Consider the following 27,199-nt stretch of genomic DNA (forward strand, 5'->3'; position numbering starts at 1 on the left):
TCACCTTTTGGGGGGTTGTCAAAATAACTCTCTCTACAACTTCTCTTTCTACTGGACAAAACAATTGACTATATTTAAACATATGGACATAAAAGAAGAAACATATGGATATGAATGATTTGTTTCTGCTTGACATGGAACCAAATATCCATCTGGTCAGTTTTTATTTTGAGTATAGCAGCCAGCTTCACAGCACAACAAATCTAATAGGCCTCTATAAATCACATCTTGTTGACATTTGATACTGTTAATTAGAACAATTGCTGTTACTTATGTTTTCCATATGTATTCTCTATCAGCCACAGGAGGTTGGTGGAACCTTAATCTGGGAAAACGGGCTTGTGGTAATGACTGGAGCGGAATCAGTAGAATGGTATCAAATACATCAAACACATGGTTTCCAGGTGTTTAATGCCCTTCATTTGCTCCGTTCCGGCCACTATTATGAGCCATTCTTCACTCAGCAGCCTCCTATGCATCAACCCATGGTGAATAAGTGTTTTTCACTGCATATAACTTCTTCTCAGGTAGCCTACACACAGAGCTGCTACTACATGATACCATTGCTTTCCACCTCACACCATGGACACTTCTTCCCTTCAGTACTGACACCACAGCCCTATGGGAAGTATTGTCCAGACTGGTACTGGGTTACTGCAGACTTAGACAGTCTTGAGATACTGTTGGGGGGGGGGACTCTCCCAGTCAGATGAATGCACACAAGTGTGGTTTTAAATCCTTGCCAATATCTTTATGTAGCCTAGACCAATGGTAATGTTAAGAACCACTGATATTCACAGGTCCATTTGGCACATGGATGTGAAGAGAGCCTGAGGAGACCCACTCCAATCACAGCTCAGACAGTTCCTGCAGTGTCTCTTCTGCAAACAACTCGCCATTGTAAGCAGCTTTGCTCCTTGTTCCATCCTTATTGACTTGGCGCTTGTCCTTTTAGGAGTAGCAGGAGACTGCTGTGTACTTCCTCGAGACAGAAGGTCCTCCATTCTCTGATTTCTTCAGTAGCTACTCTCATGACCTGTCAGGATGTACAAGTTGCTTAAGGCTGATGGATTGTCCGTGGGAGTACTCTGCAAGATAATGTCCCTGAGGAATGAAAGCATATGTTAATGTGCAACACATTTTTTATTTTGCTTCACTGATTTGACAGAAATGTTTTGTTATCAAATTGCTATCAAACTTCTATAATTAAGAGACATGCCTTGAGGTTCCCAAGACTCTGAATATTCGACTTTCATCCGTGATCTCTTGTGTAACCTATGAAAAACATCACAGATGTCACAACAGCATTTTATTGTCAATAGGAGAGTCTGACAACACCGAAAAGCTGGCCTGGCATGAAAAACTTGTTCTGCCTTACCTCATCACTATGTAGGCTTCTACCTTTAAGCCCATGCTTCCAGAAAGCCAGAACACTGTCCTGCAAACATACTGCAAAGAACAATTTATTCACCTCCAATCCAGTTGAGGCTGCTGAGGGGAGGACGGCTCATAGTAATGGCTGGAAAGGAGTCAATGGAATGGTCTCAACCACGATTGATACCTTTCCATTGACTCCATTCCAGCCATTATGAGCCCCCCCCCAGCTCCAATCCAGACACCAAGCTAAATTATTAGAAATCAGAACGCATCTATTCCCTTACCAAGAGTCTCAATGGAAAAGTCAAAGGTCAATGTTGAGGTCATCCCTTTGCTTGGGCTGCCATCCAGGTTCACAATGTTCACAGTATCTGCAAAGGTACAATGGAAAAACAGTCACAATTCAATCATTGCTTTTTTTCTTTCATTCAAGGGTCTTTATTGCTCTGAATAGAACACTAGCACATCCAATGTTCCTGACCAAATGATACTGAAAGAAGACTATTGAAAAAAAGAAGAAGAATGAACTCACTCTCCAGACCGATCAGGACCGTGTCTCTGTCCAGCTGGGTTACCTGCATCACCTTCATAGATCGACTATCTGTGAAAACATCACAAACAATAGAATCACAGCTTGTACACTCTGCTGGTGTTTGTCTAGATTAAAACTACATTAAAATATCCAATTAGTGATGGAGGGTGATTATCATAATAATAATGACATCGATTCCATCTACAGTACCTGACTGGGCTCTTGGTGTGTCATTCAGGTGGATGATGTCAAAGTGGACCCGCTCACAGGTCTTGACAGGGGTCTGTAGCCTACTCACACCTACACACACCTGTGGCAGCTCATCAGTCTCCAGGACAAGCAGCTCAAAGATGGGGAGGGTTTCTGGGAGACTCACAGCTATGTACTGAGAGGGGAAGGAGAGAGCGGGAGGACATTGTCGGAATTCTTTGCGATGCTTTTCTATATACAGTACCAGTCAAGAGTTTGGACACCCCTACTCATTCAAGGGTTTTTCATTATTTTTACTTTTTTCTACATTATAGAATAATAGTGAAGACATCAAAACTTTGAAAAAACACAAATGGAATCATGTAGTAACCAAAAAAAAGTGTTAGCCACCCTTTGCCTTGATGAAAGGTTTACACACGGTCATGACGTGGCCCTTTTTGGGTGTAGATCGTGGCTCCCCCCTCCCTCTCTCACTCTCCTAAACCAGGTTTAGTACCTCAGGTCATAAATATCGGGTAGAAACTGCCATGTAGTAGAGCGGGAGAGAGCACGGAGAGAACAAAGGACTTCACTTGACCAAACTCCTAAATCCCCAAAATGGGAGAATTAAAACAATATTTCTACTTTTGAAAATGGTCTGTGGACGCTTAAGGGACAGTTATGATGAGTGTGTTTCATTTGGTGATCTCATGAAGGACAGGAAACACACATAACGGTATCTCCTAAAGTGTACATGTCCCAGCTGTCAGGTTTAGATCTAAATATTGTGAAACGTATGTGATTAAACATGAAACTATGTAATGTGATATTAACCTTGAAAATGAGATAATTTTCTTCCATGTAAAGTTGAACTTGTCAATGGCCACGCCCCCGTTAGGCCAGCCATTACATCTGGCATCATGGAACCGCCCTTTTCTACTGAAATATATAAAACCACCTGTGGCGAAATGTACATCTCATGCCAAAGAGACCCACTGTAAGCTGGACGTCTTGAATGGTTAAGACCAAAACATGCCGGGTGACGCTGGTGTGTGAAGTGGTTTAAACTACAACTCTACCAAAGGATAAGACTATACCACGTGGAGTATTGGCTACACGGCTGGAAATGGTTCAACTATGAGACTATCAATCCCCACAGACTAATAGCAAATCTTAGATGAATATTTACTAGTCTGCAGCTAGAAATTATGGAAACCTAGAACAAGATTACTGACAACCGCTGAAGTATCTACTCTATGAGAACATTTCCAAATGGTACTCTGAAGTATCCATCCTAACCACCTACAAACACAAAAGACTGACTTCAATGAAAGTTAACCAGAGACTCTACAGGATGACCGAGAATTCCAACAGAGAAGACAACAACGACATATGGGCGCAAATATATATACATTTGAAGTCGGAAGTTTACATACACCTTAGCCAAAAACATTTAAACTCAGTTTCACAATTCCTGACATTTAATCCAAGTAAAAATTCCATTTTAGGTCAGTTAGGATCACTACTTTATTTTAAGAAAGTGAAATGTCAGCATAATAGCAGAGCATGATTTCAGCTTTCATCACATTCCCAGTGGGTCAGAAGGTTACATACACTCAATTAGTATTTGGTAGCATTGCCTTTAAATTGTTTAACTTGGGTCAAACGTCTCAGGTAGCCTTCCACAAGCTTCCCACAATAAGTTGGGTGAATTTTGGCCCATTCCTCCTGACAGAGTTGGTGCAACTGAGACAGGTATGTAAGCCTCCTTGCTCACACATGCTTTTTCAGTTCTGCCCACAAATTTTCTATAGGATTGAGGTTGGGGCTTTGTGATAGCCACTCCAATACCTTGACTTTGTTGTCCTTAAGCCATTTTGACAAATTTGGAAGTATGCTTGGGGTCATTGTCCATTTGCAACCAAGCTTTAACTTCCTGACTGATGTCTTGAGATGTTGCGTCAATATATCCACATATTTTCCTCCCTCATGATGCCATCTATTTTGTGAAGTGCACCAGTCCCCCCTGCAGCAAAGCACCCCCACAACATGATGCTAACACCCCCGTGCTTCACGGTTGAGATGGTGTTCATCGGCTTGCAAGCCTTCCCCTTTTTCCTCCAAACATAACGAAGGTTGTTACGGCCAATGAGTTCTATTTTTGTTTTATCAGACCAGAAGACATTTCTCCAAAAAGTACGATCTTTGTCCCCATGTGCAGTTGCAAACCGTAGTCTGGCTTTTTTATGGCAGTTTTGGAGCAGTGGCTTCTTCCTTGCTAAAGCAGGCTTTCAGGTTATGTCGATATAGGACTCATTTTACTGTGGATATAGATACTTGTGTACCTGTTTCCTCCAGCATCTTCACAAGGTCCTTTGCTGTTGTTCTGGGATTGATTTGCACTTTTCGCACCAAAGTACGTTTATCTCTAGGAGACAGAACGCGTCTCCATCCTGAGCAGTATGATGGCTGCATGGTCCCATGGTGTTTATACTTGCGTACTATTGTTTGTACAGATGAATGTGGTACCTTCAGGCATTTGGAAATTGCTCCCAAGGATGAACCAGATTTGTGGAGGTCTACAATTTGTTTTCTGAGGTCTTGGCTGATTTAAAAAAAATTTCCCATGATGTCAAGCAAGGAGGCACTGAGTTTGAAGGTAGGCCTTGAAATACATCCACAGGTACACCTCCAATTGACTCAAATGATGTCAATTAGCCTATCGGGAGCTTCTAAAGCCATGACATAATTTTCTGGAATTTTACAAGCTGCTTCAAAGGCACAGTCAACTTAGTGTATGTAAACTTATGACCCACTGGAATTGTGATACAGTGAATTATAAGTGAAATAATCTGTCTGTAAACAATTGTTGGAAAAATTACTTGTGTCATGCACAAAGTAGATGTCCTAACCGACTTGCCAAAACTATAGTTTGTTAACAAGAAATTTGTGGAGTGGTTGAAAAACTAGTTTTAATGATGCCAACCTAAGTGTATGTAAACTTCCGACTTCAACTGTACATTGCAATTATTCTCGAATGAGCTCATGTACAAAGGATTAGCATTTCAATGAATATAATTATAGTCTGTGTGTTGTGAATCCATTTGTCTTTTCTGCTCTCTCAGTCCAACCCCTTTATTTTTGTCTACCAAGCTGTCATATCAGCTTAGCCCACTAGGGACTTTTTCATTGTATCATGTAGCAACCCAATGTATGAACTAATTGTGTGTGTTTTCATGTATTTCTGTGATTTGATTAGTTAGTAAATAAATAATTTAAGCGGATTTGTATATCGCTGATTCATAATTTAAGCTTGGGTTCGTGCAGAAAACCAAGAATTTTACAACGTTTGGAATGAGACTAATGGAAGGTAAAGACTAACAATCATTAAAAGAAGACTGTACTCAATTAGATATGAAAATATATGAAGAGTCGATTCGGGAAATAGAGACAACAAACATTTTCCAGCGGTGCCCCGACTTCCTAGTTAATTCAAGTTTACATGATTAGTTTCATCACATAATAATGATAATAATAATTACATAGAGAATTGATTTGATAAAATAACAGTCTTTACATTTAATGATAGTAAAGACACGACAACACTCTTGGCGTTCCCTCAACCAGCTTCACCTGGATTGCTTTTCCAACAGGCTTCAAGGAGTTCCCACATATGCTGAGCACTTGTTGGCTGCTTTTCCTTCACTCTGCGGTCCAACTCATCCCAAACCATCTCAATTGGGTTGAGGTTGGGTTATTGTGGAGGCCATGTCATCTGATGCAGCACTCCATCACTCTCCTTCTTGGTCAAATAGCCAGTACAAAACCTGGAGGTGTGTTGGGTTATTGTTGAAAAACAAATTAAACTCCCACTAAGCGCAAACCAGATGGGATGGCGTATTGCTGCAGAATGCTGTGGTAGCCAAGGGACAGATTCCCACTGGTCTAAAATACATTGCTCGTGTTTCTTAGCCCAAGCAAGTCTCTTCTTTTTATTGGTTTCCTGTAGTTGTGGTTTCTTTGGAGCAATTCAACTGTGCTTCTACACCTGCATTGCTTGCTGTTTGGGGTTTTACGCTGGGTTTCTGTACAGCACTTTGAGATATCAGCTGATGTACGAAGGGCTAAATAAATACATTTGATCGATTTGATGAAGGCCTGATTCACATATTCTCCTCTGAACAGTTGCCGTTGAGATGTGTTTCTGTTACTTGAACCCTGTGAAGCATTTATTTGGGCTGCAATTTCTGTGGCTGGTAACTCTAATGAACTTATCCTCTGCAGCAGAGGTAACTCTGGGTCTTCCTTTCCTGTGGCGGTCCTCATGAGAGCCAGTTTCATCATAGTGCTTGATGTTTTTTGCGACTGCACTTGAAGAAACTTTTAAAGTTCTTGAAATGTTCCTGTTTGACTGACCTTCATGTCTTAAAGTAATGATGGACTGTCGTTTCTCTTTGCTTATTTGAGCTGTTCTGGCCATAATATGGACTTGGTATTTGACCAAATAGGGCTATCTTCTGTATGCCACTCCTGCCTTGCCATAACAAAACTGATTTGCATTAAGGAAAGAAATTCCACAAATTAACTTTTAAAAAGGCACACCTGTTAATTGAAATGCATTCCAGGTGACTACCTCATGAAGCTGGTTGAGAGAATGCCAAGAGTGTGCAAAGCTGTCATCAAGGCAAAGGGTGGCTACTTCGAAGAATTTCAAATATAAAAAATGTTTTGACTTGTTTAACACTTTTTTGGTTACTACATGATTCCAAAAAAAAGCTATGCTAGCTTTGTATATATGTGCATTGGGATCACACACCTTGAGTTGCATGAACTTCTGAAGAGGCTCATACCATAGAAGTAGGACAAGGCCAGTTGGTACAACAGCACACAAAAATGTGCTGTCAGTGTACGGGTTATGCACTGAGAAGCATTGATAAGGCAGAAGGGAGACAGAAAGAAAGGGAGAGAGAGAGATGTCGTCTTAGTCATAGATACTGTGCAGTACACCTCCATTTTAGACTAAAATAACATGTTTCTTACCAACACTGCAGCGTCGACAGCCTTTGGTGTCTGATATCTTCCCAGACACAGAAAACTTTCTAAAACAGAGAACACATTAGCATGACATTTTTTTTGGTACAATTTCCAGGATGATTTCCCTTCCTCTCATGTTAATATCAGTGCTCTGTTATTTTCCAATGATATATAGAAACCCTGGATTGCTGATGCTATGTATTGGCCATTGAGAGGATTTGAAGCCCCCTGTTGGCTATATTGGCACTTCCCAGTAGGAGCAGTCCTCCATAGGAATGAATGAAATTCTACTGTATTCCAATTAAATGTTTCAAGGTCCAAATTCCATGCATTTAGTATGTTATTGTTGTAGTGGGGGCAGTTACATTAATATATATATTTTTTAAACTACACGAAGGAAAATGTTTGTATATATTTTTCATTTTCTATTTGTATGTTTAGCTCACAAAATATAATTTAAAAGTATGCATTAAAGTGTCTGTAATGGAATAAATGTGGCAAACACAAATGTAGACATTGATAAATGGATTTCTATAGTGTCCAAAATATTTTTGTGAACATTGGGAGAATGCCAAGATGGAGTCAGTGGCTTCAACACAGCGCCCCCTATTAGTTATCTAGTGTATATATATAAACCATTGGTATTTTCACTGCAGCCTCCTTCTGACCAGTGGTGGGGTGTCCCTACCTTGAGTTGATCCTCTCAGTGAGGCGGTGGGCGTTGATGTACAGGTGGCCCTGCCTCTTCTGCAGATGTCTACGGTCAAACAGGGTAGTCAGCCTCTGGGAGCACAGCTGGGATGATTTCCCTACGGAGCACAAAGACAGTCAACACACATCTAGATAGAACATAAGTATTAGGGTGTGGTGGAGACACGGAGGGCCCTACCTGAGATAGACATTAGCACGTTGTTCATGACATACAGCCAGCTGCACCTCTGGGGTAATAACTGAAAAAATATATACATAATAATACATGACAACAAAAAAATGACAGGTAGAGCAACACTGCTTTTTGTGTTAAGCCAATTGATGGTAGCTACCTTCTCCATGGTGTCCTCATGGAGCTCGTTGAGGTTCAGGGTGTAGATGCCCTCCTCCGTCCCCAGGATGAGGTGTTGATCTGAGGGAGGAAAGTCAGACATTATCCCTGAGATCTGACTGGTTTGACAGAAGCTCCATTTACCTATTGTTTGTCTTTATAACCTGTGCATACCTTTAGTCTTTGGCAGGACCCATGTGACAGCACAGTGAATCTTCAATGGACAGCCATTAAACACCTTGGAAAAACAGGCCCCCATCTGGAAAAGATTGTGTGGGTCAATATACACTGTACATAATTTCAGTCCCGCTATGACCTCCGCAGAGTTATCAAACAAGAAAAAGGCAACATAGGAATAAGGTGGAATCATACTACACACGCCGAATGTGGTAGGGGATACAGTCTATTACGGAATACAAAGGAAGACCCAACCGTGATCTGCCCAACAATGACACTCTACCAGACGAACTCAATGCATTTTATGCACGCTTTGACAACAACAACATTGTGCTGGGTGTGAGGGCCGTCACCGACCCAGAGGATGGGGTGATCTCGCTCTCCAATGCCGATGGGAGAAAGGTCTTTAATCAGGTCAACACCCGCAAGGCCGCAGGTCCATAGGTTATTCCAGGGCAGCTGGCAGGCATATTCACGGTCATTTTCAACCTCTCCTTGTCCCAGTCTGTAATCACCACATGTTTTAAGATGACCACCATCATTCCTGTCCTCAAGAACTCTAAGACTTCCTGCCACAATGACCACCGCCCTGTGGCACTCACTTCTATGGTCATGAAGTGCTTTGAGAGGCTGGTTATGGCACACATTAACTCCACCATCCCAGACACCCTAGATCCACTCAATGTGCATACTGCCCCAACAGATCCACAGGTGATGCAATCTCAATTGCTCTCCACATTGCCCTCACCCACCTAAACAAGAGGAAAACCTATGTGAGAATGCTGTTCATTGACTACAGCTCAGCGTTATAAAACCCCACTGTCACCTCCAAGCTCGTCACCAAGCTTAGGACTTTGGGTCTAAACAACCTCGCTCTGCAACTGGATCATCGACTTCCTGATGGGCCGACCATAGGTGGTGACGGTAGGCAACATCTCCGCCACGTTAACCCTCAACACAGGGGCCCCACAGGGGTGTGTGCTTAGTCCCCTCCTTTACTGCCTGTTCACCCACGACTGCGTGGCCTAGCACGACTCTAACATCATCATCAAGTTTGCTGACGACATGACGGTAGTAGGCCTGAACACCAGCGACAATAAATCAGCCTACAGGGAGGTCGTCAGTGACCTGTCAGTGTGGTGCCAGAACAACAACCTCTCCCTCAAAATCAGGAAGACCAAGGAGCTGATCGTGGGTTGGCGAGCAGGCCCCCATCCACATCGATGGGGCTGCAGTGGAGCAGGTCGAGAGCTTCAAGTTCCTCGGCGTTCAAATCCCTAAAGATTTAAAATGGTCCAAACATGCGCAGAGTCATGAAGAACACGCAACAGCGCCTCTCCCCCCTCAAGAGGTTGAAAAAGTTTGGCATGGGCCCTCAAATCCTCAAAACGTTCTACAGCTGTACCATTGAGAGCATCTTGACTGGCTGTATCCCCACGTGGTATGGCAATAGCACTGCCCTCGATTACATGGCGCTACAGTGGGTGGTGCAGACAGCACAATGCATCCCCAGGGCCGAACAACCTACCATCCAGGGGTGTGGTAGGAATTCCAACCACCTAAGCCATAGACTATTCTCTCTGCTTCCGCATGGCAGGCGGTACTAGTGCATCAAGTCTAACACCAACAGGCTCTTGAACAACTTATATCCCCAAGCAATAAGACTGATAAATAGCTACACAGACTGTCTCTATGCACACTCACACACTGTCACTCCAACACACACACGAACACTCACTCACACATAATAAGCACAGACATTTATACTGACTCTAAACACCCACCCAGACGCAAGCTGCTGCTACTCTGTTCATCTTATATCCTGTTACCTAGTCCCCTTACCCCATATACACTGCTCAAAAAAATTAAGGGAACACTAAAATAACACATCCTAGTTCTGAATGAATGAAATATTCTTATTAAGTACTTTTTTCTTTACATAGTTGAATGTGCTGACAACAAAATCACACAAAAATTATCAATGGAAATCTAATTTATCAACCCATGGAGGTCTGGATTTGGAGTCACACTCAAAATGAAAGTGGAAAACCACACTACAGGCTGATCCAACTTTGATGTAATGTCCTTAAAAACAAGTCAAAATTAGGCTCAGTAGTGTGTGTGGCCTCCACGTGCCTGTATGACCTCCCTACAACGCCTGGCATGCTCCTGATGTGGTGGCGGATGGTCTCCTGAGGGATCTCCTCCCAGACCTGGACTAAAGCATCCGCCAACTCCTGGACAGTCTGTGGTGCAACGTGGTGTTGGTGGATGGAGCGAGACATGATGTCCCAGATGTGCTCAATTGGATTCAGGTTTGGGGAACGGGCGGGCCAGTCCATTGCATCAATGCCTTCCTCTTGCAGGAACTGCTGACACACCCCAGCCACATGAGGTCTAGCATTGTCTTGCATTAGGAGGAACCCAGGGCCAACCGCACCAGAATATGGTCTCACAAGGGGTCTGAGGATCTCATCTCGGTACCTAATGGCAGTCAGGCTACCTCTGGCAAGCACATGGAGTGCTGTGCGGCTCCCCAAAGAAATGCCACCCCACACCATGACTGACCCACAGCCAAATTGGTCATGCTGGAGGATGTTGCAGGCAGCAGAACGTTCTCCACGGCATCTCCAGACTGTCACGTCTGTCACATGTGCTCAGTGTGAACCTGCTTTCATCTGTGAAAAGCACAGGGCGCCAATGGCGAATTTTCCAATCTTGGTGTTCTCTGGCAAATGCCAAACGTCCTGCACGGTGTTGGGCTGTAAGCACAACCCCCACCTGTGGACGTCGGGCCCTCATACCACCCTCATGGAATCTGTTTCTGACGGTTTGAGCAGACACATGCACATTCGTGGCCTGCTGGAGGTCATTTTGCAGGGCTCTGGCAGTGCTCCTCCTGCTCCTCCTTGCACAAAGGCCGGAAGTAGCGGTCCTGCTGCTGGGTTGTTGCTCTCCTACGGCCTCCTCCACATCTCCTGATGTACTGGCCTGTCTCCTGGTAGCGCCTCCATGCTCTGGACACTACGCTGACAGACACAGCAAACCTTCTTGCCACAGCTCGCATTGATGTGCCATCATGGATGAGCTGCACTACCCGAGCCACTTGTGTGGGTTGTAGACTCCGTCTCATGCTACCACTAGAGTGAAAGCACCACCAGCATTCAAAAGTGACCAAAACATCAGCCAGGAAGCATAGGAACTGAGAAGTGGTCATGTGGTTATCACCTGCAGAACCACTCTTTTATTGGGGGTGTCTTGCTAATTGCCTATCATTTCCAACTGTTGTCTATTCCATTTGCGCAACAGCATGTGTAATTTATTGTCAATCAGTGTTGCTTCCTAACTGGACAGTTTGATTTCACAGAAGTGTGATTGACTTGGAGTTACATTGTGTTGTTTAAGTGTTCCCTTTATTTTTTTGAGCAGTGTATATATGTATTTATTATGGATCCCCATTCAGCTACTCTTCCTGGGTTCCGGCAGAATTAAAGCAGTTATTCACAACACACTAAGTATGTGCCCTCAGGTCCATACTCCACTACCACATATCTACAACACAAAATCTATGTATACGTGTGTGCGTATGTTATTGTGTGTGTATGCATGTGTCTGTGCCTCTGTGTTACTTCAGTCCCTGCTGTTCTATTAGCTGTATTTCTACATGCTTTTTAAATACGATTCTACTGCTGTTACCTGATGTGGAGAGTTCCATGTAGTCATGGCTCTATGTAGTACTGTGCACCTCCCATAGTCTGTTCTGGACTTGGGGACTGTGAAGAGACCTCTGGTGAAATGTCTTGTGGGGTATGCATGGGTCTCTGAGCTGTGTGCTATTAGTTTAAACAGACAGCTCGGTACCTGCAGCTTGTCAACACCTCTTACGAAAACAAGTAATGATGATGCAATCTCTCTTCCACTTTGAGCCATGGGAGATTGACATGCATGTCATTAATGTTAGCTCTCCGTGTACTTTTAAGGGCCCACCGTTCTGCCCTGTTCTGAATCAACTGCAATATTCCCAAGTCCTTCTTTGTGGCACCTCACCACATGACTGAACAGTAGTCCAGGTGTTACAAAACTAGGGCCTGTAGGTCCTGCCTTGTTGATAGTGTTGTTAAGAATGCAGAGCATCACTTTATTATGGACAGACTTCTCCCCATCTTAGCTACTGTTGTATCAATATGTTTTGACCATGACAGTTTACAATCCAGGGTAACTCCAAGCAGTTAGTCACCTCAACTTCCTCAATTTCCACATATTCATTATGAAATGTAGTTGAGGTTTAGCGAATGATTTGTCCCAAATACAATGATTTCAGTTTTGGAAATATTTAGGACTAACTTATTCCTTGCTACCCATTCCGAAACTAACTGCAGCTCTTTGTTAAGTGTTGCAGTCATTTCAGTCGCTGTAGTAGCTGACGTGTATAGTGTTGAGTCATCCGCATACATAGGCACACTGACCTTACTCAAAGCCAGTGGCATGTTGTTAGTAAAAAGCAAGGTTCCTACCCTGGGGAATTCCTGCTTCTACCTGGATTATGTTTGAGAGGCTTCCATTAAAGAACACCCTCTGTGTTCTGTTAGACAAGTAACTCTTTATCCACATTATAGCAGGGGGTGTAAAGCCATAACACACCAGATTTTTCCAGCAGCAGACTATGATCAATAATGTCAAAAGCTGCACTGGAGTCTAACAAGACAGCCCCACAATCATTTTATCATAAATTTCTCTCAGCCAATCATCAGTAAGTGCTGTGCTTGTTCAGTGTCCTTTATATGCGTGCTGAAAGTCTGTTGTCAATTTGTTTACTGTGAAATAGCATTGTATCTGGTCAAACAAATTTTTCCAGAAGTTTACTAAGGGTTGGTAACAGGCTGATTGGTCAGTTTCTTGAGCCAGTAAAAGGGGGTAAATTGAAGATGTGGCAAATAGGAGTGGCAATATTGTCCACTATTATCCTCAGTAATTTTCCATCCAGATTGTCAGACCCCAGTGGCTTGTCAATGTTGATAGACAATAATTTCTTCACCTCTTCCACACTGACTTTAATTCAAAGTACAATTCTTGTCTTTCATAATTTGGTCAGATATACTTGGACATGTAGTGTTAGGGCTTTTTGCTGGCATGTCATCCCTAAGATTGCTTATCTTGCCAATGAAAAGGTAATTAAAGTAGTTGACAATATCAGTGGTTCTTGTGATAAATGAGCCATTTGATTCAAGGAATGATGGAGCCGAGTTGGCTTTTTCCCCAAAAATGTAATGTAAGGTGCTCCAAAGCTTTTTACTATCATTCTTTATATAATTTATCATTGTATAGATTATTTTTGTTTAGCTTAGTCACGTGATTTATTAATTTGTTAGTTTGCCAATCAGTTGGGCTGCCAGACTTATTTGCCCTACCATTTGCCTCATCCCTCTTAACCATACAATTTTTCAGTTCCTCATCAATCCCTGCTCAATATGTCTGAACCAACCGTGTTTTTCCACCTCCTACACATGCGATGACATCACCTAGTTTAAACGTCTCTAGAGACTTGATTTCTCTCATCATTACTCAGTGCCCACTGCACTGAAGATAGGAAACACTGTCACCTCTGATTAATCCACCATAATTGAGAATTTCAAAAAGCATTTTTCTACGGCTGGCCATGCTTTCCACCTGGCTACTCCTACCCCGGTCAACAGCACTGCACCCCCCACAGCAACTCGCCCAAGCCTTCCCATTTCTCCTTCTCCCAAATCCGTTCAGCTGATGTTCTGAAAGAGCTGCAAAATCTGGACCCCTACAAATCAGCGGGGCTAGACAATCTGGACCCTTTCTTTCTAAAATTATCTGCCGAAATTGTTGCCACCCCTATTACTAGCCTGTTCAACCTCTCTTTCGTGTCGTCTGAGATTCCCAAAGATTGGAAAGCAGCTGCGGTCATCCCCCTCTTCAAAGGGGGACACACTCTTGACCCAAACTGCTACAGACCTATATCTATCCTACCATGCCTTTCTAAATGTCTTCGAAAGCCAAGTCAACAAACAGATTACCGACCATTTTGAATCTCACCATACCTTCTCTGCTATGCAATCTGGTTTCAGAGCTGGTCATGGGTGCACCTCAGCCACGCTCAAGGTCCTAAACGATATCTTAACCGCCATCGATAAGAAACATTACTGTGCAGCCGTATTCATTGATCTGGCCAAGGCTTTCGACTCTGTCAATCACCACATCCTCATCGGCAGACTCGACAGCCTTGGTTTCTCAAATGATTGCCTCGCCTGGTTCACCAACTACTTCTCTGATAGAGTTCAGTGTGTCAAATCGGAGGGTCTGCTGTCTGGACCTCTGGCAGTCTCTATGGGGGTGCCACAGGGTTAAATTCTTGGACCGACTCTCTTCTCTGTATACATCAATGAGGTCGCTCTTGCTGCTGGTGAGTCTCTGATCCACCTCTACGCAGATGACACTATTCTGTATACTTCTGGCCCTTCTTTGGACCCTGTGTTAACAACCCTCCAGGCAAGCTTCAATGCCATACAACTCTCCTTCCGTGGCCTCCAATTGCTCAAAAATACAAGTAAAACTAAATGCATGCTCTTCTACCGATCGCTACCTGCACCTACCCGCCTGTCCAACATCACTACTCTGGACGGCTCTGACTTACTGAATACTCTGAATACGTGGACAACTACAAATACTTAGGTGTCTGGTTAGACTGTAAACTCTCCTTCCAGACCCATATCAAACATCTCCAATCCAAAGTAAAATCTAGAATTGGCTTCCTATTTCGCAACAAAGCATCCTTCACTCATGCTGCCAAACATACCCTTGTAAAACTGACCATCCTACCAATCCTCGACTTTGGCAATGTCATTTACAAAATAGTCTCCAATACCCTACTCAACAAATTGGATGCAGTCTATCACAGTGCAATCCGTTTTGTCACCAAAGCCCCATATACTACCCACCATTGCGACCTGTACGCTCTCGTTGGCTGGCCCTCGCTTCATACTCGTCGCCAAACCCACTGGCTCCATGTCATCTACAAGACCCTGCTAGGTAAAGTCCCCCCTTATCTCAGCTCGCTGGTCACCATAGCATCTCCCACCTGTAGCACACGCTCCAGCAGGTATATCTCTCTAGTCACCCCCAAAACCAATTCTTTCTTTGGCCGCCTCTCCTTCCAGTTCTCTGCTGCCAATGACTGGAACGAACTACAAAAATCTCTGAAACTGGAAACACATCTCCCTCACTAGCTTTAAGCACCAACTGTCAGAGCAGCTCACAGATTACTGCACCTGTACATAGCCCACCTATAATTCAGCCCAAACAACTACCTCTTTCCCTACTGTATTTAATTAATTAATTTATTTGGCATTTTTCCTTTGCACCCCATTATTTTTATTTCTACTTTGCACATTCTTCCATTGCAAATCTACCATTCCAGTGTTTTACTTGCTATATTGTATTTACTTTGCCACCATGGCCTTTTTTTGCCTTTACCTCCCTTATCTCACCTCACTTGCTCACATCGTATATAGACTTGTTTATACTGTATTATTGACTGTATGTTTGTTTTACTCCGTGTGTAACTGTGTCGTTGTATGTGTCGAACTGCTTTGCTTTATCTTGGCCAGGTCGCAACTGTAAATGAGAACTTGTTCTCAACTTGCCTACCTGGTTAAATAAAGGTTAAATATATATTTTTTAAAAGCCTAGGTGTACCTCCAATGTACTCACATCCTACTTTACCTTTGTCTATACACTCTGCCTTGAATATATGCTATAGTGCCCAGAAACCTGCTCCTTTTACTCTGTTCCGAACGTGCTAGACGGCCAATTCGTATAGCCCTTAGCCGTACCCTTATCCTACTTCTCCTCTGTTCCTCTGGTGATGTAGAGGTTAATCCGGGTCCTGCAGTGCCTAGCTCCACTCCCACTCCCCAGGTGCTCTCATTTGTTGACTTGTGTAACAGTAAAAGCCTTGGTTTCATGCATGTTAACATTAGAAGCCTACTCCCTAAGTTTGTTTTACTCACTCTTTTAGCACTCTGCCAACCCGGATGTCTTAGCCGTGTCTGAATCCTGGCTTAGGAAAACCACCAAAAACCCTGAAATCTCCATCCCTAACTATAACATTTTCCACCAAGATAGAACTGCCAAAGGGGGCGGTGTTGCAATCTACTGCAAATATAGTCTGCGGAGTTCTGTATTACTATCCAGGTCTGTACCCAAACAATTCGAGCTTCTACTTCTAAAAATTAACCTTTCCAGAAACAACTCTCTCACCGTGGCCGCTTGCTATAGACCACCCTCAGCCCCCAGCTGTGCCCTCGACACCATATGTGAATTGATTGCCCCCCCATCTACCTTCAGAGCTTGTGCTGTTAGGTGACCTAAACTGGGACATGCTTAACACCCCGGCCAACCTACAATCTAAGCTTGATTCCCTCAATCTCAAACAAATTATCAATGAACCTACCAGGTACAACCCCAAATCCATAAACATGGGCACCCTCACAGATATCCTCCTAACTAACTCGCCCTCCAAATACACCTCTGCTGTTTGCAATCAAGATCTCAGCGATCACTGCCTCATTGCCTGCATCCGTAATGGGCCTGCGATCAAACGACCACCCCTCATCACTGTCAAACGCTCCCTAAAACACTTCTGCGAGCAGGCCTTTCTATTCGACCTGGCCAGGGTATCCTGGAATGACATTGACCTCATCCCGTCAGTAGAGGATGCCTGGTAATTTCTTTAAAAGTTCTTTCGTCACCATCTTAAATAAGCATGCTCCATTCAAAAAAATGTAGAACTAGGAATAGATATAGTCCTTGGTTCACTCCAGACCTGTCTGCCCTTGACCAGCACAAAAACACCCTGTGGCGTTCTGCATTAGCATCGAACAGCCCCCGTGATATGCAACTTTTCAGGGAAGTTAGGAACAAATATACACAGGCAGTTAGCTTTCCTAAGGCTAGCTTTTTCAAACAGAAATGTGCATCCTGTAGTACAAACTCAAAAAAGTTCTGGGACACTGTAAAGTCCATGGAGAATAAGAGCACCTCTCCCAGCTGCCCACTGCTCTGAAGATAGGAAACACTGTTTCCACCAAATAAATCGACTATAATTGAGCATTTCAATAAGCATTTCTCTACGGTTGGCCATGCTTTCCACCTGGCTACCCCTAACCCGCCCAAGCCCCCACCATATCTCCTTCACCCAAATCCAGATAGCTGATGTTCTGAAAGAGCTGCAAAATCTGGACCCCTACAAATCAGCTGGGCTAGACAATCTAGACCCTCTTTTCTAAAATGATCTGCTGAAATTGTTGCAACCCCTATACTAGCCTATTCAACCTCTCTTTTGTACCGTCTGAGATTCCCAAAGATTGGAAAGCTGCCGAGGTCATCCCCCTCTTCAAAGGGGGTGACACTCTAGACCCAAACTGCTACAAACCTATATCTATCCTACCCTGTCTTTAAGGTCTTTGAGAGCCAAGTTAACAAACAGATTACCGACCATTTCGAATCCCACCGTACCTTCTCCGCTATGCAATCTGGTTTCAGAGCTGGTCATGGGTGCACCTCAGCCATGCTCAAGGTCCAAAACGATATCATAATCGATAAGAGACATTACTGTGCAGCCGTATTCATTGATCTGGCCAAGGCTTTCGACTCTGTCAATGACCACATTCTTATTGGCAGACTCGACAGCCTTGGTTTCTCAAATGATTGCCTCGCCTGGTTTACCAACTACTTCTCTGATAGAGTTCAGTGTGTCAAATCGGAGGGCCTGTTGTCCGGACCTCTGGCAGTCTCTCTGGGGGTGCCAGAGGGTTTAATTCTCAGGCCGACTCTTTTCTCTGTATGCGTCGATGATGAAACTGCTCTTGCTGCTGGTGATTCTCTGATCCACCTCTACGCAGACGACACCATCTTGTAAACTTCTGGCCCCTCTTTGGACACTGTGTTAACTAACCTCCAGACGAGCTTCAATGCCATACAACTCTCCTTCCATGGCCTCCAACTGCTCTTAAATGCAAGTAAAACTAAATGCATGCTATTCAATCGATCACTTCCCGCACCTGCACGCTCATCCAGCATCAATACTCTGGACGGCTCTGACTTAGAATACGTGGACAACTACAAATACCTAGGTGTCTGACTGTAAACTCTCCTTCCAGACTCACATTAAGCATCTCCAATCCAAAATTAAATCTAGAATCGGCTTCCTATATCGCAACAAAGCATCCTTCACTTATGCTGCCAAATATACCCTCGTAAAACCGACCATCCTACCGATCCTCGACTTCGGCGAGGTCATCTATAAAATAGCTTCCAACACTTTACTCAACAAATTGGATGCAGTCTATCACAGTGCCATCCATTTTTGTCACCAAAGCCCCATACACTACCCACCACTGCGACCTGTACGCTCTCGTTGGTTGACCCTCGCTTCATACTCGTTGCCAAACCCACTGGCTACAGGTCATCTACAAGTCTCTGCTAGGTAAAGCCCCGCCTCGTCTCAGCTCACTGGTCACCATAGCAGCACCCACTCGTAGCACGCTCACTGTTCACCCCCAAAGCCAATTCCTCCTTTGGTCGCCTTTCCTTCCAGTTCTCTGCTGCCAATGACTGGAACAAACTGCAAAAATCACTGAAGCTGGAGACTCATATCTCCCTCACTAGCTTTAAGCACCAGCTATCAGAGCAGCTCACAGATCACTGCATCTGTACATAGCCCATCTATAAATAGCCCATCCCCATACTATATTTATTTATCTTGCTCCTTTGCACCCCAGTATCTCTACATGCACATTCATCTTCTGCACATCTACTATTCCAGTGTTTATTGCTATATTGTAATTACTTCGCCACCATGGCCTATTTATTGCCTTAACTCCCTCATATTACCTCATTTGCACTCACTGTATTTAGACTTTTTGTTTTATTTTTTTCTACAGTATTATTGAATGTATGTTTTGTTAATTCCATGTGTAACTGTTGTTGTATGTGTCGAATTGCTGTGCTTTATCTTGGCCAGATCGCAGTTGCAAATGAGAACTTGTTCTCAACTAGCCTACCTGGTTAAATAAAGGTGAAATTAAATAAATTAAAAAAGGAGATTTAACCATTTTTAGTTATTGTCTTAATGGGTACGTGTTTATTAGTAACTGGAATAAGCAATTTTATAAATGTATCAAGTGCAACGTCTAGTTGCTCCTCATTAATACCAGTAAATATTCTTTACATCATCAACATATGAATCACTACAAAAAACATATTGTACACAATATTAGGTCCAGGATCCCTGCACATTTTAAATATGGTATTGGAACTGACCCTGTATATAGTATGCTTACCCCTATACATATCTACCTCCTACTGACCCTGTATATAGTCACCGTACCCCTATACATATCTACCTCCATCACTCCAGTATCCCTGCACATTGTAAATATGGAACTGACCCTGTATATAGTATGCTTACCCCTATACATATCTACCTCCATCCCTCCACATTGTAAATATGGAACTGACCCTGTATATAATATGCTTACTTACTTATTGTGTTCTTATGTCTCGTGTTTTTTCCTAGTATTAAATTGTTATTGATTATTGCATTTTGGGGTTTTGAGTTTGCAAGAAAGGCGTTTCACTGTACTTTTGCACATGACATTAAAACTAAACACGTATTTTATTTTTTGGTGGCTGTATATCCAGACATCTTGACTTACATGGACTTTGGGCGTGGGTGGAAGTCCATGGCAATCACCTCTCTGAAGGAGAAACAAATTCCACGATAGATCATCTGTCATCATGTGTGCACAAAATAGGAATTGAAAAGTGCTGTCAGTGACTTGTTGATGGTGTCTCACCGAGTCCTCCGTTCTCCTCCTCAGTGTGCTCCATTCTGGAGACAGTGGGGGCCCCAGGGCCATGTAGGATGTCTCTCCCGGCCAACGTCCCTTTGACTCACTGCCCTCTGCAGGAACACACAGACCCATCAGTGCGGCATAGCGTCTCAGGATTATGGGTTTGAGACCGTTCTTAAATTGGTCATGCAGATAGTATACATGACAAGCAGTTGATTTCACTACTTGTTACGCGATGATGTCATAGATTGTTTTAGCGTTCCTGGGTGTGTCGTGTGCGGTGCTGTACCTTCAAACGAGCAGTTGGAGGAAAGTGAGAGGTCTGAGAAGATAGTGGAGTTGAAGAGAGAGGGTTCAGCCAGGGCGGAGTCTGCGACTGAAGGTGTGACAGTGGGAGGAGTCGAGTCAGTGGATGGGGAGATGGTATGCCTTAAGGCAGGGCTGAGGACCCCACTCCGCTTCACGGTACCACTTTTATCCATATCCTCATCTTCAGGAGAGTGCTGCAACAGATGAACACAGACACTGGTGTGGTTCCAAAAAAACATTGTTGAGTGCCTGAGAGGCTGATGATAGTCTGTAGTTCTCGCTCACCTCAGCAGAGGGCGCTCTCTTTATGGTTAACCTCCTGCAAGGGATATCAAACAGACACAAATATACTATGTTATGGGAATTAAAAATGTCTAGTGGTGTGAACGTGCAGTATTATTTTACTTGGTATGTTTGTTTGTTTGTTTGTAATGGAAATTATATTTTGTTCTTTTTTTCCTTCGGTGTGTTATTGCCTTCCAGACACAATACAGTAGGTAGGTAAGGTTATTTTACCTTCCAGACACAATACAGTAGGTAGGTACGGTTGTTTTACCTTCCAGACACAATACAGTAGGTAGGTACGGTTGTTTTACCTTCCAGACACAATACAGTAGGTAGGTACGGTTGTTTTACCTTCCAGACACAATACAGTAGGTAGGTACGGTAGTTTTACCTTCCAGACACAATACAGTAGGTAGGTACGGTTGTTTTACCTTCCAGACACAATACAGTAGGTAGGTAAGGTTGTTTTACCTTCCAGACACAATACAGTAGGTAGGTAAGTGCTATAAAAGAGATGTATATGGAATGTCTTATAGCCTCACCTTTCAAGTAACGCTTCCTCAACACACTCCAGTAGACTTCTGCACCTCAAATGTAGAGTAGATTCAGTTATTGTTGCTTTCATTTGTGATTTATTACGGCTGATGTCACATAGGAAGTGTGAGAAATAATAGCTTACGGTGAGTTCTTCTCATCTCCTGTAATGCTCCATTCGTCATATGATCCCTGTTGGGGAAAATATGTTCATGCACTGACAATTTGACAAATAAATAAATAGTTTTTCTATGTTCAACCTGCTGTTTGTGGAACATAGAGGTTAGACACAGATAATCCTCACCAGGTCAGGAGAGAGCTCAGTCTCCTTCCTCATGGGAGGCCCAAATTTCAGCAGATCAACTGGAAAACACACATATACAATTATGATCCAGAATAGCACCTTTAAATAAACTCAGCAAAAAAAATTTATAAAAGAAACGTGCCTTTTTCAGGACCCTGTCTTTCAAACATAATTCTGAAAAATCCAAATAACTTCACAGATCTTCATTGTAAAGGGTTCAAACACTGTTTCCCATGCTTGTTCAGTGAACCATAAACAATTAATGAACATGCACCTGTGGAACGGTCGTTAAGACACTAACAGCTTACAGACGGTAGGCAATTAAAGTCACAGTTATGAAAATGTAGGACACTAAAGAGGCCTTTCTACTGACAATGAAAAACACCAAAAGAAAGATGCTCAGGGTCCCTGCTCATCTGCGTGAATGTGCGTTAGGCATGCTGCAAGGAAGCATGAGGACTGCAGATGTGGCCAGGGCAATAAACTGCAATGTCTGTACTGTGAGACGCATATAAGACAGCGCTACAGGGAGACAGGACGGACAGCTGATCGTCCTCGCAGTGGCAGACCATGTGTAACAACACCTGCACAGGATCGGTACACCCGAACATCACACCTGTGGCACAGGTACAGGATGGCAACAACAACTGCCCGAGTTACACCAGGAATGCACAATCCCTCCATCAGTGCTCAGACTGTTCACAATAGGCTGAGAGGCTGGACTGAGGCCTTGTAGGCCTGTTGTAAGGCAGGTCCTCACCAGACATCACTGGCAACAACGTCGCCTATGGGCACAAACCCACCATTGCTGGACCAGACAGGATTGGCAAAAAGTGCTCTTCGCTGACGAGTCGCGGTTTTGTCTCACCAGGGGTGATGGTCAGATTCGCATTTATCTTCAAAGGAATGAGCGTTACACCAAGGCCTGTATTCTGGAGCAGGATCTGGAGGTGGAGGGCCCGTCATGGTCTGGGGCAGTGTGTCACAGCATCATCAGACTGAGCTTGTTGTCATTGCAGGCAATCTCAACGCTGTGCGTTACAGGGAAGACATCCCCCTCCCTCATGTGGTACCCTTCCTGCAGGCTCATCCTGACATGACCCTCCAGCATGACAATGCCACCAGCCATACTGCTCGTTCTGGGCGTGATTTCCTGCAAGACAGGAATTCCAGTATTCTGCCATGGCCAGCGAAGTGCCCGGATCTCAATCCCATTGACCAAGTCTGGGACCTGTTGGATCAGAGGGTGAGGGCTAGGGCCATTCCCCCCCAGAAATGACTGGGAACTTGCAGGTGCCTTGGTGGAACATCTCCCAGCAAGAACTGGCAAATCTGGTGCAGTCCATTAGGAGGAGATGCATTGCAGTACTTAATGCAGCTGGTGGCCACACCAGATACTGCCTGTTACTTTTGGTTTTGACCCCCCTTTGTTCAGGAACACATTATTCCATTTCTGTTAGTCACATGTCTGTGGAACTTGTTCAGTTTATGTCTCTGTTGTTGAATCTTGTTATGTTCATACAAATATTTACAAATGTTAAGTTTGCTGAAAATAAACAGTTGACAGTGAGAGAAGGTTTCTATTTTTGCTGAGTTTATGAAATAAACTCTGTAGTTGATAATCATCATTATCATCATCATAATCATATATTTTTGTTATGACAATGATATGAGATACCAGTAAACAAAAACACACTTGTTCTCACACTACGCTCTTTCATTTTCTGTGAATAGATACCAGTGACTATCCCCTCGTGTCCTACTGACCTTGGCTGCTTGCCCCTGGATGCTGTAATGTAATGCTACATTGGCCATAACAATGGCTCATCAGTAACAGAGTCCTTGAGGAGCTGTGCTTAGAGGGCAAGGATCTGAGAGGCTAAGGATCTGAGAGGCTATACAGATGCCGTATCTTAATTTGAGTAGGTGAGTTTGCTACTTCAGGAAAAAAATCCTGCAGCAACAGGATGTTAGTTATTATGTGGAATATAATTAAATATACATGTTTGTAGAGGTTGATACATTTTTCATGAGGGAAAATCAATTCTGAAATTTCTAAGTGCAAATTACAAACTTCAGAAGCCTTTATGAACCTCAAATACACTCCATGTTTCTGGAACAGGGTGATCAAATTAAGATCCTACATCTGTAGTTACTCACACTGCTCCTCAGACGGAGTCCTTTGGACCGGCAGGTGTTTCGCTAAGGAATGGATCTGATCAGGGAATGCACTGCATGTCTGCAAACCCACACAACAACAACATACACAGCACATACAGATCATTAGTGACATATTCATCTTAGTAGTATAGTAATCCACATCATATATTGTTGAGCCCAAGCATACATTTCAGGAAAGGGTAGGATAGGATAGGGGGACATGCTCACGTCAAGATCACTCTCATCCATAGTGTGTGTGGTTTGCAGAACAGGGTTGCTGGCCATGTCCAGCAGTTCAATGGCCAGAGTCCTGGTCAGCAGCTGACACACAAAGGGGTGCTGAAGAGAAAACGTAGATAATGTGGGGAGTCTGTCACCCAAAGGACTACAGAACAGTTTTTCCACTAGGGACATGAATTCACCAGTTTTTTTATTAACGTTGATGCTATTTTGTTGCGCTCCTCTAAAAGGATGGAACTCTGAGGTAGTACCTGTAACAGTTTCTCCGAACTGGGCCTCTTGCGAGGGTTCTTGGTGAGGGATATTTTCACAAAGCTGTGAAAGTCTGCAGACCTAAACAGATAGTTATTGGTCATTACCACATGGACTCCTAGACACTCACAGTAACATACAGTATATACACTGCTCAAAAAAATAAAGGGAACAATTAAACAACACAATGCAACTCCAAGTAAATCACACTTCTGTGAAATCAAACTGTCCACTTAGGAAGCAACACTGATTGACAATACATTTCACCTGCTGTTGTGCAAATGGAATAGACAACAGGTGGAAATTATAGGCAATTAGCAAGACACCCCCAATAAAGGAGTGGTTCTGCAGGTGATAACCACAGACCACTTCTCAGTTCCTATGCTTCCTGGCTGATGTTTTGGTTACTTTTGAATGCTGGCGGTGCTTTCACTCTAGTGGTAGCATGAGACGGAGTCTACAACCCACACAAGTGGCTCAGGTAGTGCAGCTCATCCAGGATGACACATCAATGCGAGCTGTGGCAAGAAGGTTTGCTGTGTCTGTCAGCGTAGTGTCCAGAGCATGGAAGCGCTACCAGGAGACAGGCCAGTACATCAGGAGACGTGGAGGAGGCTGTAGGAGGGCAACAACCCAGCAGCAGGACCGCTACCTCCGCCTTTGTGCAAGGAGGAGCAAGAGGAGCACTGCCAGAGCCCTGCAAAATGACCTCCAGCAGGCCACAAACGTGCATGTGTCTGCTCAAATGGTCAGAAACAGACTCCATGAGGGTGGTATGAGGGCCCTATGTCCACAGGTGGGGGTTGTGCTTACAGCCCAACACCGTGCAGGACGTTTGGCATTTGCCAGAGAACACCAAGATTGGCAAATTCGCCACTGGCGCCCTGTGCTCTTCACAGATGAAAGCAGGTTCACACTGAGCACATGTGACAGAGTCTGGAGACGCCGTGGAGAACGTTCTGCTGCCTGCAACATCCTCCAGCATGACCGGTTTGGTGGTGGGTCAGTCATGGTGTGGGGTGGCATTTCTTTGGGGGGCCGCACAGCCCTCCATGTGCTCGCCAGAGGTAGCCTGACTGCCATTAGGTACCGAGATGAGATCCTCAGACCCCTTGTGAGACCATATGCTGGTGCAGTTGGCCCTGGGTTCCTCCTAATGCAAGACAATGCTAGACCTCATGTGGCTGGAGTGTGTCAGCAGTTCCTGCAAGAGGAAGGCATTGATGCAATGGACTGGCCCGCCCGTTCCCCAGACCTGAATCCAATTGAGCACATCTGGGACGCCATGTCTCGCTCCATCCACCAACGCCACGTTGCACCACAGACTGTCCAGGAGTTGGCGGATGCTTTAGTCCAGGTCTGGGAGGAGATCCCTCAGGAGACCATCCGCCACCTCATCAGGAGCATGCCCAGGCGTTGTAGGGGGGGTCATACAGGCACGTGGAGGCCACACACACTACTGAGCCTCATTTTGACTTGTTTTAAGGACATTACATCAAAGTTGGATCAGCCTGTAGTGTGGTTTTCCACTTTCATTTTGAGTGTGACTCCAAATCCAGACCTCCATAGGTTGATAAATTTGATTTCCATTGATAATTTTGTGTGATTTTGTTGTCAGCACATTCAACTATGTAAAGAAAAAAGTATTTAATAAGAATATTTCATTCATTCAGATCTAGGATGTGTTATTTTAGTGTTCCCTTTATTTTTTTTTAGCAGTGTACTTTCGGTTCTGGAGCTCATATGACATTTTAACTATAAAATAACTTAAACCATTTGGCCTTGTCCTTTAGTTTGGGTGGCTGGAAGCTGCTCTTTGACATCATCATCAAGGCCCTGGGAAAAAAGAACAAAAAAAATTGTATGTACTTAACCTGTTGATGAAACATGATGCAGTGTTAATGATCTAAATCTGATCTGTTAATATGACTGGATAGATGAAACTAGATTGAATCTGTATACTGATAATAATGAGAGGTGACATCCCAGCAACGGTGCCCTCACCTCATGGGGTGCAGGTCAAACATGGGAGGCTGAAGCTCTGCCAGCTCGATAGCGGTGATGCCCACTGCCCAGATGTCACATAGCTGGTTGTAGCCACCTTTCTTCTCCACTGCTGCCACCTCGGGTGCCATCCTAAAAGAGCAAAGCTGCCCGTGGATAACTATGGTAAACCATGATCAATGGCCTTGTTTTGGTACCATGGACGAACTTAGATCACTCACCAGTAAGGCGTGCCTATGAATGACTTCCTCTTGGCAACGGAGGCGTTGATCTCAGCTGCAACGCCAAAATCCGCTGGGGAAAAAAAGATGCCGTGAGAGAGTTGGAGAAAAAGTATTTTAGTAGATCTGTTTTTGAGTGCGTCTATGGGAGAGGCAGAGAGGATGTGTGAGAGTGAGTGACAGTGTGAGGGTGGTTGACAGTCACTGACCCAGTTTGACATCTCCTCGCTCTGTCAGAAGAACGTTTGCTCCCTGTGAAAAACCCACAGTGACACAATGAGTGCACCGTCTCATGCTCTCTCATGAGGACCGCCCACAGCTCCAATTACACACACACACACACACACACACACACTTAAATATTAGATTTCAGTAAGTATGAAGGAGTAGTTCCAACACGCCAGACCAAAATGATTCAATTCAGATGAGGGGTAGAGTAAACTGTTTACATGTTTTATATCCAACAATACATTACCTTTATATCTCTATGCATTTTCCCAGTCTCGTGTAAGTGATGCAGTCCCTATAAACACAGAAAACCCAATAACACCACACTGAAAAAAATGAATGTTCTGGAGAATTCTTGCCTGATAAAGAACCATTGATTTAAAGGGGGGGGGGGGGGGGGGTAGTACCACTCACTGGTGTAAAATACAT

At 43.9% G+C, this 27,199-nt stretch overlaps 1 protein-coding gene across 1 annotated transcript in view; it reads right to left on the reverse strand.

Annotated features, from left to right (window-relative positions):
• Positions 1-118: 118 nt before the first annotated feature.
• Positions 119-27,199, reverse strand: part of LOC139388428 (mitogen-activated protein kinase kinase kinase kinase 2-like) — a 31,745-nt gene continuing 4,664 nt past the window's right edge. The window contains exons 6-32 of the mRNA XM_071135083.1: positions 27,018-27,065; positions 26,752-26,794; positions 26,543-26,615; positions 26,322-26,453; positions 26,091-26,153; positions 24,317-24,398; positions 24,054-24,164; positions 23,826-23,904; positions 21,666-21,724; positions 21,507-21,553; positions 21,370-21,408; positions 20,828-20,861; positions 20,523-20,736; positions 20,237-20,343; positions 20,096-20,137; positions 8,349-8,433; positions 8,176-8,255; positions 8,022-8,082; positions 7,821-7,941; positions 7,139-7,197; positions 6,915-7,018; positions 2,120-2,294; positions 1,910-1,978; positions 1,662-1,748; positions 1,379-1,449; positions 1,220-1,275; positions 119-1,104 (exon numbers count right to left, since the gene is read on the reverse strand). Of these exons, the coding sequence (XP_070991184.1) occupies positions 1,017-1,104; positions 1,220-1,275; positions 1,379-1,449; positions 1,662-1,748; positions 1,910-1,978; positions 2,120-2,294; positions 6,915-7,018; positions 7,139-7,197; positions 7,821-7,941; positions 8,022-8,082; positions 8,176-8,255; positions 8,349-8,433; positions 20,096-20,137; positions 20,237-20,343; positions 20,523-20,736; positions 20,828-20,861; positions 21,370-21,408; positions 21,507-21,553; positions 21,666-21,724; positions 23,826-23,904; positions 24,054-24,164; positions 24,317-24,398; positions 26,091-26,153; positions 26,322-26,453; positions 26,543-26,615; positions 26,752-26,794; positions 27,018-27,065 (2,229 nt within the window). The 3' untranslated portion in view covers positions 119-1,016. The remainder of the gene's footprint in view (positions 1,105-1,219; positions 1,276-1,378; positions 1,450-1,661; positions 1,749-1,909; positions 1,979-2,119; positions 2,295-6,914; positions 7,019-7,138; positions 7,198-7,820; positions 7,942-8,021; positions 8,083-8,175; positions 8,256-8,348; positions 8,434-20,095; positions 20,138-20,236; positions 20,344-20,522; positions 20,737-20,827; positions 20,862-21,369; positions 21,409-21,506; positions 21,554-21,665; positions 21,725-23,825; positions 23,905-24,053; positions 24,165-24,316; positions 24,399-26,090; positions 26,154-26,321; positions 26,454-26,542; positions 26,616-26,751; positions 26,795-27,017; positions 27,066-27,199) is intronic.

This window comes from Oncorhynchus clarkii, chromosome 29 (genome assembly GCF_045791955.1).
Source record: "Oncorhynchus clarkii lewisi isolate Uvic-CL-2024 chromosome 29, UVic_Ocla_1.0, whole genome shotgun sequence".
Taxonomy (NCBI): Eukaryota; Metazoa; Chordata; class Actinopteri; order Salmoniformes; family Salmonidae; genus Oncorhynchus; species Oncorhynchus clarkii.